The sequence below is a fragment of the Colletotrichum fioriniae genome (genome assembly GCF_027942845.1).
Source record: "Colletotrichum fioriniae strain IMI 355084 chromosome Unknown scaffold_2, whole genome shotgun sequence".
Classification (NCBI taxonomy): Eukaryota; Fungi; Ascomycota; class Sordariomycetes; order Glomerellales; family Glomerellaceae; genus Colletotrichum; species Colletotrichum fioriniae.
In genome coordinates this window covers 3,784,632-3,801,141 of record NW_027076838.1, presented here as the reverse complement: position 1 = coordinate 3,801,141, position 16,510 = coordinate 3,784,632, and the positions used below count along the sequence as shown (strand labels likewise).

The 16,510-nt window shown below is 52.1% G+C and overlaps 6 protein-coding genes across 6 annotated transcripts; 2 read left to right on the top strand and 4 right to left on the bottom strand.

Annotated features, from left to right (window-relative positions):
* Window positions 1–1,787: 1,787 nt before the first annotated feature.
* LCB4 (sphinganine kinase lcb4) lies at window positions 1,788–3,613 on the top strand (the record flags this gene model as incomplete). Its single annotated transcript, XM_065756642.1, has 4 exons — window positions 1,788–1,956; window positions 2,025–2,081; window positions 2,147–3,165; window positions 3,260–3,613. The coding sequence occupies 4 exons, from the start codon at window positions 1,788–1,790 to the stop codon at window positions 3,611–3,613; spliced, it is 1,599 nt and encodes a 532-aa protein (XP_065615011.1).
* A 492-nt stretch (window positions 3,614–4,105) lies between these two features.
* N0V96_002840 (uncharacterized protein) lies at window positions 4,106–4,955 on the bottom strand (the record flags this gene model as incomplete). Its single annotated transcript, XM_053187109.1, has 2 exons — window positions 4,106–4,794; window positions 4,904–4,955. The coding sequence occupies 2 exons, from the start codon at window positions 4,953–4,955 to the stop codon at window positions 4,106–4,108; spliced, it is 741 nt and encodes a 246-aa protein (XP_053054613.1).
* Window positions 4,956–5,578: 623 nt separating this feature from the next.
* N0V96_002839 (uncharacterized protein) lies at window positions 5,579–6,301 on the bottom strand (the record flags this gene model as incomplete). The annotated part of the gene is made up of 2 exons (XM_053187110.1): window positions 5,579–6,130; window positions 6,263–6,301. The coding sequence occupies 2 exons, from the start codon at window positions 6,299–6,301 to the stop codon at window positions 5,579–5,581; spliced, it is 591 nt and encodes a 196-aa protein (XP_053054614.1).
* Window positions 6,302–7,295: 994 nt separating this feature from the next.
* N0V96_002838 (uncharacterized protein) lies at window positions 7,296–7,710 on the bottom strand (the record flags this gene model as incomplete). Its single annotated transcript, XM_053187111.2, has 2 exons — window positions 7,296–7,643; window positions 7,702–7,710. 2 exons carry the CDS (start codon window positions 7,708–7,710, stop codon window positions 7,296–7,298), a joined length of 357 nt encoding a protein of 118 aa, XP_053054615.2.
* Window positions 7,711–12,488: 4,778 nt separating this feature from the next.
* Window positions 12,489–13,338, top strand: N0V96_002837 (uncharacterized protein; the record flags this gene model as incomplete). Its single annotated transcript, XM_053187112.2, has 2 exons — window positions 12,489–12,495; window positions 12,683–13,338. 2 exons carry the CDS (start codon window positions 12,489–12,491, stop codon window positions 13,336–13,338), a joined length of 663 nt encoding a protein of 220 aa, XP_053054616.2.
* Window positions 13,339–13,814: 476 nt separating this feature from the next.
* Window positions 13,815–16,065, bottom strand: N0V96_002836 (uncharacterized protein; the record flags this gene model as incomplete). The annotated part of the gene is made up of 4 exons (XM_053187113.1): window positions 13,815–14,498; window positions 14,566–14,706; window positions 14,764–15,662; window positions 15,732–16,065. The coding sequence occupies 4 exons, from the start codon at window positions 16,063–16,065 to the stop codon at window positions 13,815–13,817; spliced, it is 2,058 nt and encodes a 685-aa protein (XP_053054617.1).
* Window positions 16,066–16,510: the final 445 nt, after the last annotated feature.

The window sequence follows — 16,510 nt, the reverse complement described above, 5'->3', positions numbered from 1 at the left end:
GGTTTTCGACAATTGCCCCGCGTGGAGCGTTGAAATTCACATTGCCCGGATTGCGGTACGTACTTACTCATATCTGACTTGCCTGACTAAAAGGCAATAAAGGCATTGTGCGGCTGTGCCCTTGTTTCTTTTCCGTTGTCTGCCCAGTCGAGCTTGCATCTTCCCTCTCCTTCTTATCAAATTACTTTCGGTCAACGCAATGCAAAGAGGCGTTTGGACTCGCAGCATGAGGGACGCGCAGCGCGCTCGCCCATCGTCTGATGAATGGTTCACCAAGGCATATGACCTTCTCTTGCACGCACGACCACTGTTTCCGCCCTGGATTGAGGAACCATGACATCAGCCAGCTTTACCATGTATACCAGACACATACACACACCAGAGAACGCAACGAACGCCAGCGCAGCCAAGGCGGGAGAGAATCGGGCATCGCGCAAGCTATGTCGCCGGTGTCCTACAGTCGTCCGGTACCTGACAGACTGACAATGAGTGACCGGCTTACTCACACCACCAAGACGAATGGACAGACGTGTCGCATTGTTGGCGTCCATTTCCCCTCAAGCCACTCCTAGATAAGGTATGTTGTCCGGCCCCTGGCTTGCTGTACCTATCTCGATTGGGATATCTACATCACCTCCCGTCACCTGTCCAGCCTGACTTTACGGGGAGTTGCATTCCCCCAAAGGCACATGCCAACCTCACAGTGCCTCCCAAACCCAAACATCTCGGTTTCCTTCGACTCCCTCTCGACTGGTTGCATCTTTCCGTGCCTATGGTTGCATCACGAGTGTGATGTGTGTCCGGGGGAGCACCTCCGCCGTGGTCAGGCGGTCGCTACGGGCGCCGCGGGCCCCTCGCATTACCTTTAGGTCCTCGGCGGGGTGGGAGGGCAACGGCTTCAGTACCTAAAGTACCTTAAGGCTTAAGAGTTGGCCAGCTGTAGCGCGCATCCGTGCCATCCAATTCTCATGGTGCCAGGTTCCTTGGTGTTGCGCCTGCTTGCTTACCTTATCGCAGTTCTGCTATCAATGCCCACCCCATTAAGGAGATACATGAATTCCCACCTCATTTTATAGCCCGTGAATGTATTCCCCTATCCGAGCCAAGCGTGACTGAGGTTCAATCTCCGATTCATCCGTGCTGCCGCTGCCGGTGGGTGACCGTGCCATCCTTCCTGCAGCAACAGAACACCGTCGTCGGCCTGGATGTTTTGTACTCTTGTAACTTTCTTTCGTGTTTGCTTGTTGCTTGTTGCTCCCCCCCTGGTATCGCTTCAATTCTTTGCTTTTCTTGGGCCTACAGATTCACATTACCTTACTCCGTACACCAGCAAATTGAGCACCAAAGTTCGATTTCCCTTCCTGGACTTCAATCCTCCCTCGTCAACGACGGGCCTCGGGACGTGCTCTTAGCCTCCTCCTAACCCAACTCCCTCCAGCTAATCCTATTCCGCTTGCGCCTACACCCTTCTTCCCAAGTTCCTCCTACGGCTTGGTCCAACGGCGCAGCAATTCACACTTATTCTCATCTTCTCTTCTCTTTTCTCCTGCAACCCTTGGGAGCCTGTGACCACCCTATCAACAGCAACCGCCGTAGCGTCCGTCACCAACAAACTAGTCGACAACTGACTACAATGTCTCGTCGCGACCTCTGCTAGCACTGACCGGTTCCCTTTTGCATCTTCACCACCTTCGCTCGCCTACAACTCTGTCTCTCGCCCGACGTAAACGGCCTGTACCTCCAGCTTCTGCTCGTCTGTCGCTTATTTCACCCTTGCAAACTTCACGATGGCCACCCTCGCAGGGGAACACAACACGGCCCCGAACGGGACCGAGTCCATCTCCGAGTCCTCCCAATCCTACGGCAAGCCCGCTTCCAGAAACGGCCCACCAGAGACGATCAAGGTCGACGGCAACAAATCTTTGACTCTAACCTCGGAGAATCTCCTTCTGAATGGTGTGTTGGAACCTGCAATTTCCCCTACCTCGTGGCGATGCGCTCGGGTAGCTGACCCCCTTTCAAAGACCCATCAGCGAACAAAGCCAACCGGACTTGCGGTTTTGCTGGGTTTGGCGCATCAGGTCCGTTGTCATTGACCTCCGTGGCCCCCATTCCCAGCTTGCTAACACTAGTCCGCAATACACAGCACCCTCGACGCAAACCGTCCCCTTATACAACGTCCTTTGGGCCGAACAGACGGGAGAGGCCCTCACGATCGACTATGCGAAACAGGCCGGCAAGCAGCAAGTACAGGCCGCCAAATGGACGTTTACCCTCAACGACGTGGAGGGCTCGGATGTCAAGTCCTGGATCGATACCCTCATGAGAAAGGCATACGGCCCGGCAAAACTATGCAAGAGAGCCAAGGTCTTGGTTAACCCGCATGCTGGACCGGGAGGCGCGGAAAAGAAGTGGCGCGTAGACGTCGAGCCTCTGTTCAAGGCGGCGCGCATGCCCATGGACGTGGAGCACACCACCTACTCAGGCCAAGCTGTTGAGGTTGCGCGGGAAGTCGACGTGGATGCGTTTGACACAATCGTCACCTGCTCAGGCGACGGTCTGGCTCACGAGGTATTCAATGGTCTGGGCCAGCGGCTCGATGCGTCACAAGCACTGCAGAAAATTGCAGTCTCTCACATTCCCTGCGGCTCGGGTAACGCGATGAGCTGCAATCTCTACGACTCGTATCGACCATCAATCTGCGCTCTCGCCATCATCAAGGGAGTTGAGACACCAATGGACCTGGTCAGCATCACACAGGGCGACCGACGCACCCTCAGTTTCTTGAGTCAGGCCCTTGGCGTAGTGGCCGAGAGCGACCTAGCCACCGAGCACTTGCGGTGGATGGGCGGCGCGCGCTTCACCTGGGGCTTCCTGGTTAGGATATTCGAAAAGAAGTGCTACCCTTGCGATTTGGCTGTGAAGGTTGAGATCGAGGACAAAGCGGGCGTCAAGAAGCACTACAAGGAGTACACGCGCAGCGCATCGGTACCGCATTCGGGTGCCAGCGAGCCTCCGAGAACGGAGAGTGCTGATGCTGTTTCGAGTCCTTTCGGTGACCAGGAGGGACTGCCGCCTTTGAGATTCGGCACCGTCAACGATGCTCTGCCAGACGGATGGGAACTGATACCACATGACAAGATGGGCAACTTTTATTGCGGAAATGTAAGTATACTGCCTCACCTTTCTTGGTGTCTGACTGGACATGCCCGTCTCTTGGATGTCATCCCCCGAAGGAACTACATACTGACCACGCCAGATGGCATACATGGCCGCCGACGCCAACTTCTTCGCCGCTGCTCTCGCCAATGACGGTCTGATGGACCTTGTCTGCATCGACGGAGACATGTCAGTCGGCGCCCAACTGAGCATGCTCATGTCTGTAGAGAATGGAAAATTCTTTGACAACTCTTTGGTATCGTATCGCAAGATTTCCGCCTACAGGATCATTCCAAAGAACCAGAAAGACGGCTACATCAGTATCGACGGTGAAAAGGTGCCGTTTGAGCCCTTTCAGGCCGAGATTCACCACGGTCTGGGCAGGGTCATTTCGAAGCGCGGCAAGTACGAAGCTCCAGGTCCAGTGGGCTGGGAGAAGATGTCCCTATCCTAAGAGATCGAATCAGAGCTGTGAAGGGAAGAGGGACGAATTGGCGTCTGGCGAGAGCCGCATCATGCCCAGTGCAGCACCTGCTGGGATTGGGGTCGAGACGGCCAACCAAGATATTGTATGATGGTATTTGGGCCATAAGCGAAAGAAGCGCAAGCGGAGTAGGGAGCAGTGATTTGTTTCTTCAAAAGTCGAGATACCCAGATAGAACAAGACGGGAAGAGTACAGCCGTCGTCGGGCCAAGCTGGAAGCGAAGGCGGCCAGGTTGGCAAAAAGGACAGCCATTGGATATCACTGTATATTATAGAGTACAGCGTTGCACATAATACCTGATTTCTTTTTTGGTTCCCACAACCGCTTCCCACGAAACAGAAACCCATGGGGAATCTTTTCATCAAAAATGACATGCCTCCCTTCTTTTTTGAAAAGCCAATAAACGCCGTATTCACCATCCCATGCAAAGACACGAAGACTAGGGAAGTGTTTTGCCCCTTCTATTGATCGTCAATGCCGCCCCATTCGTCATCATCCCCTTCCGCCGCCTCTTCCTCATTGGTAGGCTTGTTCTCCGTCCACGGCAGCCTCTCGTCCTCAACCACGACCGCGGCCTTGGCTCGCACAGTCTTGACGGGCGACTTCTTAAGCGGCTCAACAAGCTGGCTTAGCTTCTTGGCAAACGCCACCGCCTTGGTGTCCTTCTCCTCGAGCATCTCCAACCGATCAAGCTCGTCAACCCAGATATCAAGCCCGTGAAGCCGCAGCCCGATAGGCACCTTTCTCAAGTCGCCCTCGAGCTCAAACGGCCACTCGCCGTACACCTTCAGCAGCGCCTCCACCCTCCCCTCTTGGTATTCGCCCTCTTTCACCCACTGCAATCCAGAGGTAAACGTGCGTCTGACGAGGAGGAGGAACTTCTCCATGCGGAGGACGTCGATATCCGTCCACTGCTTGGAGAGGATCTCCCAAAAGGCGGCGAGCCAGGTGGGCACGTCGTCATTGCGGAGGCAGGCTGTCAGGCCTGCGAGCTCGGAGGCGAGGTTTTGTTGCGGGATGGGGCGGTCGCACATCCACATCGCGTAGAAGAGGCCCTTCCAGAGCTTGAGGGCTTCGAGGTGGGAGAGGGCGCGGTGGGAGCCGAGGAAGGTTTGGAGGGAGGTTAGGGCTTGGGTTCGGAGTTTTCGGTCTGTGGGGAGTTAGAAAGAGGAGAGTTTAGCTGGAGTTATTCTGGAGGTTTGGGGGAGGTTTGCGACGGCAGAGTGGGTGGTGGTTTGCGATGCGACGGGTGGACGAACCGCTGGAGGCCAGGTTCCTGATGAACGGCATGTTCTGTTCTTGAGACGCCATCTTGGACGATTTTGTGTGGTGGTTGAGCGGGCGGAGGTAACTCAATTGAAGGTGTCGCGTGTTCTTGTACTTGCGACGGGCAGGACTGTCGTTCTATGCACCGTCGGCGATGGGGACTTGCAAAGCAGGGTGGGATGGTCCCGAGAATAAAATTGTTGTTCACCGAGAAAACTGCCCCGCCGATCCTCGGTGTGTAAGGGCCCCGGGGTAACTCGATCGGGTGACCGCCTTTGAGGAGGTGGGGCCAGTGATATGCAGGGGAAAAGCGTGGCGTGTGGCGTTGCTGGTCTGGATTGTTCGGTGGTGTGGCTGTGTATTTGACGATGTTGGAGCCCCAAAGAAGGTACGACCTACGTATTGATGCCATAAATAGATATTCAGAATTCAAGATGGTATGAGATGGTATATCACTGAAAATCAGGATCATTCCGAAAGTTTGAAATTCATTCCATCGCCAACCAGCACTGTAATTACATTACCAAAGCGAGCAGGTCCCACTCCAGGAGTCCAGAAACATCAGTCCAAGCCAGGTCCTCCAAGCCAAAACATGTTCAAACGCCTTATGCTCTCATATTTCCATCAGAGAACATCATCCAGGTCGCTTTGAAAGATCAAAGTACCCTTTACGTCATGCTGCGCTCTCGATCGTAGCCGATCGAAGGAGAGGGAGAGGGAACCCCTGAAGCTCTCACAATTCTGTCAACCTTCTCGCGAAGATCCTCCAACTGAGCAAGAAGCTCATTATTCTTAGCCACAGCCTCGTTCAACTGATTCTGCTGGTCGGCCACCTCCCGCGTCTTCTGGAAGAGTTGCGACTGCACAGTCACCAACTCGTGCTGCGACTGCTGAATGACGGCGTCCTTGCGCTCGCTCTCCTTTCGATAGTAATCAATGTGATTGTAGTAGTCCTGAGCCTGGGCGTAGCTCAGGTGCGCCATGTCGTAGGCTTGAGAGATATTGATGCGGAGCTCGTCGACTTCGTGCTTGTTGGCTAGGGCGATTTTGTTGGTGCGGATCTGGAAGTGGGCGAGCTCGGAGAGGGCTTCTTCGCGGGAGGTGACGAGGATTTCGATGAGATCTTTGCCTTCGAGTGTGCGCTCCTTGGCCTTCTTTTCGTCGTCGGCCATGAGTTGCTTGAGGAGCTCCTTGTGCTCTTCTCCGGTGTATTGGACGAACTGTGTGTATGTTTGCGCGTTGTCAGAGTTTGCGTTGGTAACTCGGATTGGTGGATGGGTTAGGTAGGTAGAGCGATCCTCTTGATGGGGAGATTTTGTCGGGGAACCACGGGAACTTGGAAAGAAACTGACCTTGAGGCCTTGGTAGGTTGAGTTATTATTTTCGGCCATTGTAGTGCTGGGAGTATCCATGGATTCCGGTGCCAGTGCGGCTCGGTCTGAGGAAGATCTGATAATAGCGCTCATCGACAGACGAAGAGTCGCAGACGTGCTCGGCCTTGACGGTAATCTTTTCGCCAGAAACAACTCTGGAGTGTAAGGTTATGATAATTACTCCTGTTAGTCGTACGGAGAGGTGACGTCGGAGATGAATGGCTAGGGGCGTGGTGCTGCTCTGAGGTTGCTGATATTTCAGATGACTACAAAGTGCTATAAAACTCTTGGTGTATTTGGAGGAAAGCGCAACTGCGAACAAAAGAGAAATGCTTCTCTGAGGAAAAGGCAAGATGCTGGAATCTGGACCGTATTCCAATTCGGAATATGCTCAGTTTCCAGTCTCCAGGACTGCTCTTGGCGGGAGGAGGGGAATCTACAGGGCTTACTTGTGAACGCGGCAGTCTGGTGAGCTCGGGATGAAACCAGTGAAGTTCTGTGGACAAACTCCAAGCATACCTTTGCAACAATACTTGAGTCTTTACAGTACTCCATTCCATAATCGAACCCCAAGAAACCCCTTAGGCACTGCCGTTTATCTAATTCAAGTAGCTGCTACCTTGGCGCAAGATGATGGACATTAAAAAGGGGCTCACTTCAGACTTAGCGTCCATCTCGATATTTCTTTTCGGATGATAGGGCCTTCTTTTGGAACCAGCGAAGGACAAATCGATTTGTTCGTATGAGAGTTCAACCAAGCACATGTCATCTCAGGGTCTTCTTTGGTTTTCAGAGAGTTGTAAAAAACTGTGAGTGAATTCACATTGACAGTCCATATTCTTTTCGCATTGATCTGTGTTCCTTCTCCGTTGTCAAGGCTTTTGACGACGTTTACGGATGACTGGTTTATTGGTACCCTTCTACCTGAGACCGCAGTTAGGGTTACTCCCGAATCCGCTCCAGACCCAGGTTAAGGTGGTTTTACACGTTTACGAAGGGCTATTGACCCCGACTATCTATATGAGCCAGGTACTCTGCCTCTAAGGTGAGGTGGAACCAGGGCCAGAAGGTGTGCCACCTTGGCTTTCTCGGCAGTAATTTCATCCTGGAGATCCTCAATCTCCCTCTCATAGCTTTCCTTACGACGCTCGGCGGAGGCCTTGTTGCGCTCGATGGAGGCACTGGCTAGCGTGATGGCATTCTGAGAACGCTTGTGGCAGCTATCTCGGAGTATAGCTAGCTCGCCGATGTGCTTATCGTTCAAGTCCTTAATGACTTGCTGATGCTCCTTCTTGAGCTGATTGAGGGTGATAGTGTGGTTGTCTTCGATGACAACGAAGTCGTCTTCGGAGTCAGACTTCTGTGGTCTCTGTTAGCACTGACCTGCACATATCGATGGCGATAGGGGTTGGCCTTACCACAGCCATGTTGCTGTTTTGGGACATTTCGGCTGAGCTGTTGCTTGCGCTTTGTGTAGTACCTAGGTACTCTGGCCTTTGTTAGATTGCTCAAATGAAAGAATGTGGGGAAAACCCACACACTGAACGTACCTGAAAGGAGAACTGCTTAAGAGACAGCGAAGGCGACTAGAGGAGTGCGGAATGATGTTGCGAAATTGAAGTTGCAGGATCAAGAGGCATATGCAGAAAGTCGCGATAGTGTGAGCGTAATAGGGAGGGAGTAATTTGGGAAGAAAGAGCCGGGGGGGGGGGGACCCTTTATACCTGTTGAAAGGTGAAGTTGGTGATGGGGACATTCGGACAAGGGCCCGCCTCCAACGTTTTCCTAATAGGGAGACAGCAGTGAAAGAGGAAGGTAAGCTATTTCCCCAATTATTAGGAGTTTACAGTGAACAGTGTTGCATGTTGAGGCACCTAGGAACGAACGTGAATCACGTTCTTCGGAGCATTCAGGGGTACTTGTAGGTCCTTTGAGTGCCTGAATGCGCTCATTGTGGCCCATGGGAGACTTCTTGGATCGCTAACACAACGAAGGCTTAACCCGGGCTTGAAGAGGGAGCCAAGAGGTATGATGATGGCAATTGAAGAGATTAGTAGTGGTATCTGACAACATTACTGGTATGGACAAGCAAAGCCGATAGACCAGAATCCCCAAGCGTAATCATGGTATATATACACGAGTGCCAGCTAATCTTTACAATGGACCTGATCTCCGGAATTTTGATTTACGGTCATGTTTATGTATAGAAAATGATAGATTTGATATCACACTTGACAAACCCGCATTGGAATGGTAGGATATATTTAGCTGATAATCAAGGCTGCTGTGCGGTAGGCTCTTTTGTTACTTGAGTGTGGTGTAAATGAGCGATTGGTTGCGAAAGCTTTTCTTGTTCACTACGAGAACGTTTCATAATATGATTGTATGGCACTTTTGAGCCTCCTTAAGATTGCTTGAATTTGGCGTAAGCTTTGGGGACAGTTTTGCTCGAGGGAAACGGAAGTCTTTGTGTTTTCTGTCAAGTTTCCCCAATTACGTAAACCCCTTGATCACGTCAAATTGTTCATTGAACAGCTAACCCTGGAGAGAGTGACCATGAAACAAAAATCGCAAAGTTGAACGAAGCTGACAGCCATGCGTTGAGGACCCTTATCAAACTTTCGACATCGAGGTTGTAAAATTGACGCAGGAGGAAGGAAGGGGCGACCATCCAACCCTGTGGTGCCTGCCTTGCGAATAGGTAACCAACGCGATGTGAATTCCCTAGGTCTGAAAAGTATCACAACAACGCGCTTTGCCACGAGGCCGTTAGGTGATGAAACGGGAAAATCAAGATGTTGAGAGATGAAGTGCCTTTGACGAACACTCGCTACCCGCCAGGCTCAGTGACAGCAGCACCTCATGCTTTGGAGCCACACGATAAATTAGTTGGCACGAACAGGCTTCTTTCTGGCCACAGTACGATCGAATTTCCAGTGACTTGCCGTAACGCCACTTTTCGAAAGCAATATTGGGCCTTCCCCAAGCAGAATTGCCAGGTCAAAAGCAACCCCCTCCTCCCCGGGCGTCAAGTGGTACATTCAGGAGATATGAAACACGAGGAAGAGATAGATTACATAGAGAAGGGTCAGCTGTTTGGTTCAGGTGCAATAAGCCTGCCGTCAATACTGCGAGCATCCAGACTTGAAAAGATGCCATTGCCCGTTGCCCAGGAAAAGGAGAGACCCTGTGATATGAGCAGAATCTTGGTCGAGACATCGCGAATGAACCAGGCACGAGCATGAGTGAGGTTATCTTATGGAGCGTCCATTGCTTCATGGTGGAGCATGCTTAAGCTCAAGATATATCATTTCTGGCTCCTTTGCCTCTGCCGTCCTACTCCTGAGGCACGCTAGACGAAGAACCAATACGAACGGAATACAGTCATTAGGGCTGAAAATGACTTGTCTGAGGGTTCACGTCTTCGAAAATGGAACCACGTATCATTATCGTACCTTGACCTGTCGTCACCGCGTAAAGGCAAATCTCAACTTCACACATCCAACTGCCCAATTGCGACTACCAGAGCAGATCTATCCACGAGGTCAGTGTCTGCATTTCATATCTCGTCATCCTCGGCCAGTCACGCTGTTTTCCATCATCCTGTATCCTTGGGTGGCGTACAATTCGTTGCTCCGAATAACGACCCATTTATCTCCTTAAATTCCCTTCGGGTCTGCTCCTTCTTCGACCGAAGTCAAAAGCCGCGTTTGTTTACTTCACCTATTCACTACACCTTCTCACACGCGTCTAGAGCAGCACCAGATGCCTCACCTTCACTCGTGAGGTATCAAGTCTACGCCCTGCGCCCATTTTCACCCCCATACCTTGGTCTGCGCGAGATTTCTCTTTTTTCCACTCACATCCTTACCACTCAACTTCTCCCCTTCTTCCATCCTTGGGGCCTTCTCCTTTTTTTCTTCTTCCTCTTCTTCGCCGTCACCACCACACTTTCTCATCGACAAAGCAGCTTCGTCCAACAAGAGACGACGGCTTCATCTCGCGAAACGCGCTGCTCAGAATATTCATCAAAGGTACGATATCCATCTTCTTCTTCTTCTACTCGTCTTTTCCTTCCCTTCGCAAATATCACTCCTTCATCCCCTTTCTCAGGACCTCGTCAATCTGAGCAGTTGGGACTGATCTTTTGGCTCCTTCCTCTTCAGCTCACGCGTCTCTTTCCCACCCCTCAATTTTCCCATTCCTCACGCGTCTTATTTTTCTCTCTCTCGAAAACCAAAATATTCAGACCGCCCTCACGTGAGGTTGGGTGGTCGGGCAGACGTGCTTGGTTGGTTTTTCCGTCTACCAAAGCTCACTTCCTCTTCCTCATTCTCTTCCTCCCACCTTTCCCTTCCTTTCTCTTCTTCTCACATCGAACACCACTGCCTTTCTGGCTACCCACTTCGCAAGGTCGACCTTCTTCCAGCTTTGCTTCCATTCAATCCTCTTTTCTCTTTCTCTGTCAATTCTCTCACTCGCCCTTTCTCCTCATTCCACTTCATCTCAGCCATCTCATTATCGGCTCATTCGCATCTCTCTCGCCCGAATTATCTGGTATTTCAGCGCAAGTTCTCATCCCAGCCGCGGTTTCTTTACCTGATCACTGACGAAAACCTTTACCAGATCTTCCTCGCGATGGCCTCCTCTCCTGCCTCCGAAATCGAAGTGCCCAGCACGAAGGGTTGGAACAGGAGCAACACCATGGTAAGCCCGCAATCTTTTCATTTGCGTCCCGGACTCGTCTTCTCTCGTGTCTCTTCCCACCTGCCCATCTTGCCGATTGGACCCTAAGCGGGCCGAGAATTCGTTCTTGGTGAGACGTCGGGAGCCCGGAACTGGAGAGGTGAATTGCCAGGGTGGCAGGGCCATATGGACAGGCCCGTCACCCTTTTGTGGGCAGTCGGGGCAAATCACCTCTTCATACCGGTTCTGCCTTCGGGCGGTATGGTCTCAACCACCTCAGATTTCCCTCGTGAGAGTCCTGGGATGGTCCAATCGGTTACTTGTCGCACCAATCCGTCCTGCTGGGCAAGCAGGGTAGCGGGCCTTGGAGGTACACCCTACTCTCTCGTTTCCGGGTGTGGCTGTGAAAGGTGCCCCCTTATAACTTCCACCTTCAGGTGGGTTCATGGAGCCAGTCCCAGCCATCTTTCAGGACTAGTCTCCCGACATCTGGATCTTTTTCCAGGTGACATTCTGGGTCCCCATCGATGTCTGGGTTCTCAGGAACGCTTCCTCACGGTTGCGTTCCTGAGCTAACCGCAACGTCCTTCCGTCAAAAGTTGGACCGCGTGGTAGCTAGGTGTCGCAAGCCAAAAGTGTTTCTCCATGGATGTTAAGAAGTACCGATCTTGGCGAGGTGCTGTGGTGGCGGCAGCAAAGATGCAGGATCTTAATGGCGTGGCACAACAGAGGATGACGAGTTGGGCTTACCAGTAAGGTTTTCCTTGCTGACTGGGTGAAGACACAGGACAACTCATTCGACGATTCCGAGAGCCAGGATGATATGGCAAACAATTCAGTAAGTTGGACCGCGACATCATCCTCAAATCAACTTATCTTTTTTGCTGACATCCATTCGACAGGTCGACTCTGACAATGGCAATGAGGTACGTCCACAATTCACATTGTGTCCCAGCCTCGTTTTTCTTTGCGTCTTGCGCTTCCTGTGAGCGCCCTGCCCTCCGAGTCCTAAGCAAATGGCGTATCGGGAGTCCGGCGATATCTCAAGCTCGAGGCATGTGTGGATGCCAGGACCATTTGGATCAGTCACCGACTCTACTTTGACCCGGGGCATTGCCCTTCGAGTGGCGGATATCGAGTGCGGGACGTGGCGTCAACCTCTGGTCCGATGGACTGGGGGATGACTCGCGAGGGTTCGGTCTCGTCGTCGTCATACCCTAGTAGAGCAGCTCGAGATCATTCCCTACTCTCCCGTTTTGGGGGTGATTCTTGTGGGACGGCCCTGATGATACCTTCGGGTATCCCTGCGGAGAGCTTGGAAGAAGCCACGGGGTGGTCAGAAGATTTGGTCGCTCTTCCTACCATCAAGCCTGAAAGAAGAGGCGTCAATTCTGAGGCCACCGCGTGGCGTGGAAGCCTTGGAAACCACACCTGGCCGCGCCTGTGCCAATATCCAGGCCTGAAATGGGGATGGGGGCACCAATCAGATGGTTAGAACCAAACCGTCAGGAAAATCAGGATGCTCCGTGCGCTTAACGGGGACCTGCCTGGTATGGCGTCGATGATCAGGGTTCAGGAAGGCAGCAAGACGCAGACATTGAGAACTTCGAGTGTGGCGTACCAGCATAATATCTATTCTCCAGCTGACTGGGCGAAGACACACACACAGGATGATCCTCTTTCGGCCAAGGGCAAGGACTCCGTCTCTCAGAGCCATCAGAAACTGTCTCCTCCCTGGAACCCATTTCTATGCCAAGCTTCTAACATTCGAGTACAAGCATCCCGAAGTCAATAATACGAGCTACAACCAGACGGAGTCTGGTATCTCGGCCGATAAGTTCACGGCCCTGCTGATGCTAGAGTCACGCGTCGCGCAGATGGAGGAAACTTGCAATCAGCTCAAGAAGGACATGACCCAATTCCAGCGCAAGGAAGATACCGTACACTATCACAGTATAGCGATGGGCCGAGTGAGTTCAGTCGAAGCACGCCAAATGAGAATTGAGAGAAACTTCGAGCGCATAGACGAAGGCCGACAGCAGATGGAGGCCACCCAACAGCAAATGCAGGTCACTCAGGCCGCTCAAGACCAGCGCATCCAATACCTCATTGCCTGTGAGGACGCTCGCGACGCCTCTAAGCACGGCAGTAATGCCTCTGAGGACGAACACTACCAGCGACACAAGGAGCTTCAAGACAGATGCGACGAGCTGACGATGAAGAATATGCGATATGATGAGATGTTCATTTCTCAGGCAACCCGCAATCATAGAATGGATGCCTTGGGACAGAATTTGGCTTTTTGTACTGCTATCATCGTTGTTGTCATTGCCATTGTGGGCTATGCCGTTTTCTCGTCTTGGGATTGAAAGGCAACATGGGCTGGGGAGTTGAGGAGTTGTACAGCAACTGAGAGATTGATTTGGGCGAGGTTGAATGGAAAAGGCATGACATGTCAGTCTTTTCTTCGAGAAAAACAATGCAAGCATAGATGGGATGCCCAAAAACAATAGAAACAGCCTCTCTCCACAAGTTTCATAATCCCATATTCGTTCGGCTTATTTTGCAATCGATGAGTGTCTCCTCTCAAAGAGCTAGCAAGAGCCAGGAGTTAGTCACCCCCCAGAATCGGTGAGAATGTGCGAGGGAGCGACAATCGAGAATTGCGTGGCGGGGCCAAAACTTTTTCTGTGTAAATGTCGAGATCAATTGAAGAAATAGGTATCTGGTAAGCTGCAATATTTATGTTACTCATGAATCATACTCCTGCCATTCCTGGGTGGCCAAACTACTATCAAGCCTGTTTCAGGGGAACGGTACTTCGAAGCTCCAACTCGTCCAAGGCTCAGCCCTTCTTCTCACTCGAAATGTCCGCTCCAGAGCCATCATCACGATCCCAAATTGCAGTCTCCATGGTGGGGTACACTAGGTCCGCGTCCTCCTCTCGCCACTCCTCCAGATCGACCAAGTGCCAGTTGGCCCTTACGAATCGGCTCCGAACCTTGTCTGACATGCCAACCATTCGAATCTGCACACCCTTGCCGGAATGCAGCTTGATCTCGTCCTTGAGCTCCTTCAACGTCATGATGCCTGAAGTATCGATAAATGGCACCATGGTGAAATCCCATACAACAACAGCAAGTGGCGTCTCCTTGAGACGGATCTGCTTTTGCGCTCTCAGCCTCTCCAAGCGCTTCTCTGCTGCTACGCTCCAGTGTCGTTCTCTGTCATCCTGGCTTAGACTGCTCTCGACGCGCGGGTACACGAGCTTGATGGCCGTGAGCGTCGATGTCTTCGCGCGCTCAGCGTTGGGGAAGAAGATTGCGTCATTGAAGTCGACGACGATGGCGTCACCCGGGATGGAAATGCGCGCGTTCTCCATGCGCTCGTCTGTGACTTGGCGACCGCCGCCGCTGGTGATGCGGGTGATGGGCTGCGGGATGGAGGTGGCTGTTTCTGCACTGCTGGAGTGGATTTCGGGCTTGACGAAGGTGGAGCGGAGGAGAGTCCAGACGATGCTCCATGCGACCTTGATTTCAAAGTTAGTCATGGCTGAAAGGGGGGAGGGCGGGTTGCTCTTAGACAAGGGGACTTACAGCAACACCGATGCCAATCTCGGCTGAGACAAAGATGGTGACCCAGAAAGAGACCATCGAGGCAACAAAGTCGGGGAAGGAGATGCGCCAGAACTTGTAGAACAAAGACAAAGGACCGAAGAGATGGACAACTGCCATGATCTATTTCCGGTCAGTGGATGTTTGTTCAATTCTCCTCAGAGCGAGCAAGACACTTACAATAATGGCTGACAAAGTTGCAGAAGGAAGCCAGTAGAGGGCTGGGGACAAAACATAAAGCGTCAAGAGAATAAAGGCAGCAGTGACTGCACCGGTCAGAGGACTCTTAACACCACACTCGGAAGCAACAGCAGTTCGAGACATGGCACCACCGACGGGCATGGTGCTGAAGAAACTGTTGACAATATTGACGACACCCAAGTAGTTGAACTCCTGGCTCTGGTCGATCTGGTAGTTGTTCTTCCTGCCGAAAGCTTTGCCGACAGCCAAGTGCTCGAGAGTGCTGGCAACAAGGGGGGCAACGGCCCTGGTAGCGACCTTCTGGACCAAGTTCGAGGCGGGTACGATAGGTTGGGTGATGCCGTGGGTGCTGACTTGGCTGACCTTCCAAGCGTAGTCTGACTTCTCGCGGTTGCGGTTGACGAGGTAGCTGATGAGAGTAAAGACGACCAAAACAATAACGGCTCTGGAGTTGGCGAGGAGCTTGATGGCAAAGTGTCTCTTGCCGTATTTCTTGCCCACCTTCTCAAGAATGACGAGAATGAGTAGCGTTCCGAAGCCGATTCCGCACGTCGCCCCGTCCCACTTTGGCAGACGACGAAGGACATCACCGATGACGTTGAAGACACCGGATGGCACGTTTGTCAAGCCGACGAGGGATCCAACTTGGCCAAAGGCGATAACGAGGGCTGCGGCTGAAATGAAACCTGTGAGGACTGGGAAGGAGACGTAGTCTAGGAGGAATCCGAGGCCGAAGAGACCGATGACGAGTGAGTAGACTCCGACCATGAGAGCCACGGATGAGGCGATTGCTGAGATGTCGAATCCTTCCTCGCTGAGATCACGGACGATTTCAGCTGTCAGGAGGCCCAAGATGGAAGTCGGTCCGGTTGAAAGATCTATACATCAAGCCAAAAGTCAGAAACAAAGAATCACTTGAAAAAGTCAACTCAGATGTGCAAACAAACCTTTTGAGGTTCCCATGAAGACTGCAAACGCAGCTGGCAGCCAACTTGAGTACAGGCCGTTGGCGATGGGAATGGTTGCAATTTTTGCGTAAGCCAGGGATTGCGGGATGAGCATGACACCCACGGTCAGACCGGCAATGAAGTCGGTGATGAGCCATTTCGGGTTGTATCGAGGAAGCCACTGGACGATGGGGACCTTATCGAGAAGGTAGACTCCCGCGGCTGATGGAAGTTTTGGGGCCCCCTGAACGACAAAGTCGCGAGCTCGTGCGATACTGGCATCTGTCGCGAACTCGTCCTTCACCTTTTCGACCTTTCTGGTGATCTTCTCCATTTTGACAGCAGAAAGGGACCCAAAGTGCCGTTGTTTAAGAAAATATGAGAAAGGGAAAGTGAGGAAAGAGAAGTGTCCGGGGCCGTCGGTGGCTGATGTGATGGGAACAGACAAATTGGTTTCAGAGCAGTTGGGATGATTATATCTGTTCAAGAAAGACTCAAGTCATTGCCTTCATCCGGTCTCAACTATTCGATATTTGACTTGATCCTAGAGATAACAACTCAGTTCAGTCAGACCCCTCCCCCTCCCGCCACGCTGATGGAGGTGTTCTATATGCTTGCTGCATCGCATCTGATCCGCGCATTGCAGCTTGCCCTCTTGCGCAAGTCGCCCGTCCCCCAGTACAACACAGCAACCACATGGGATAGCGACCCGAACCTTGTAGGCGGATAACTATACCATCCAATACGTGTAGAGAAAAGTCAAGAAGGGCAAGAGGAGA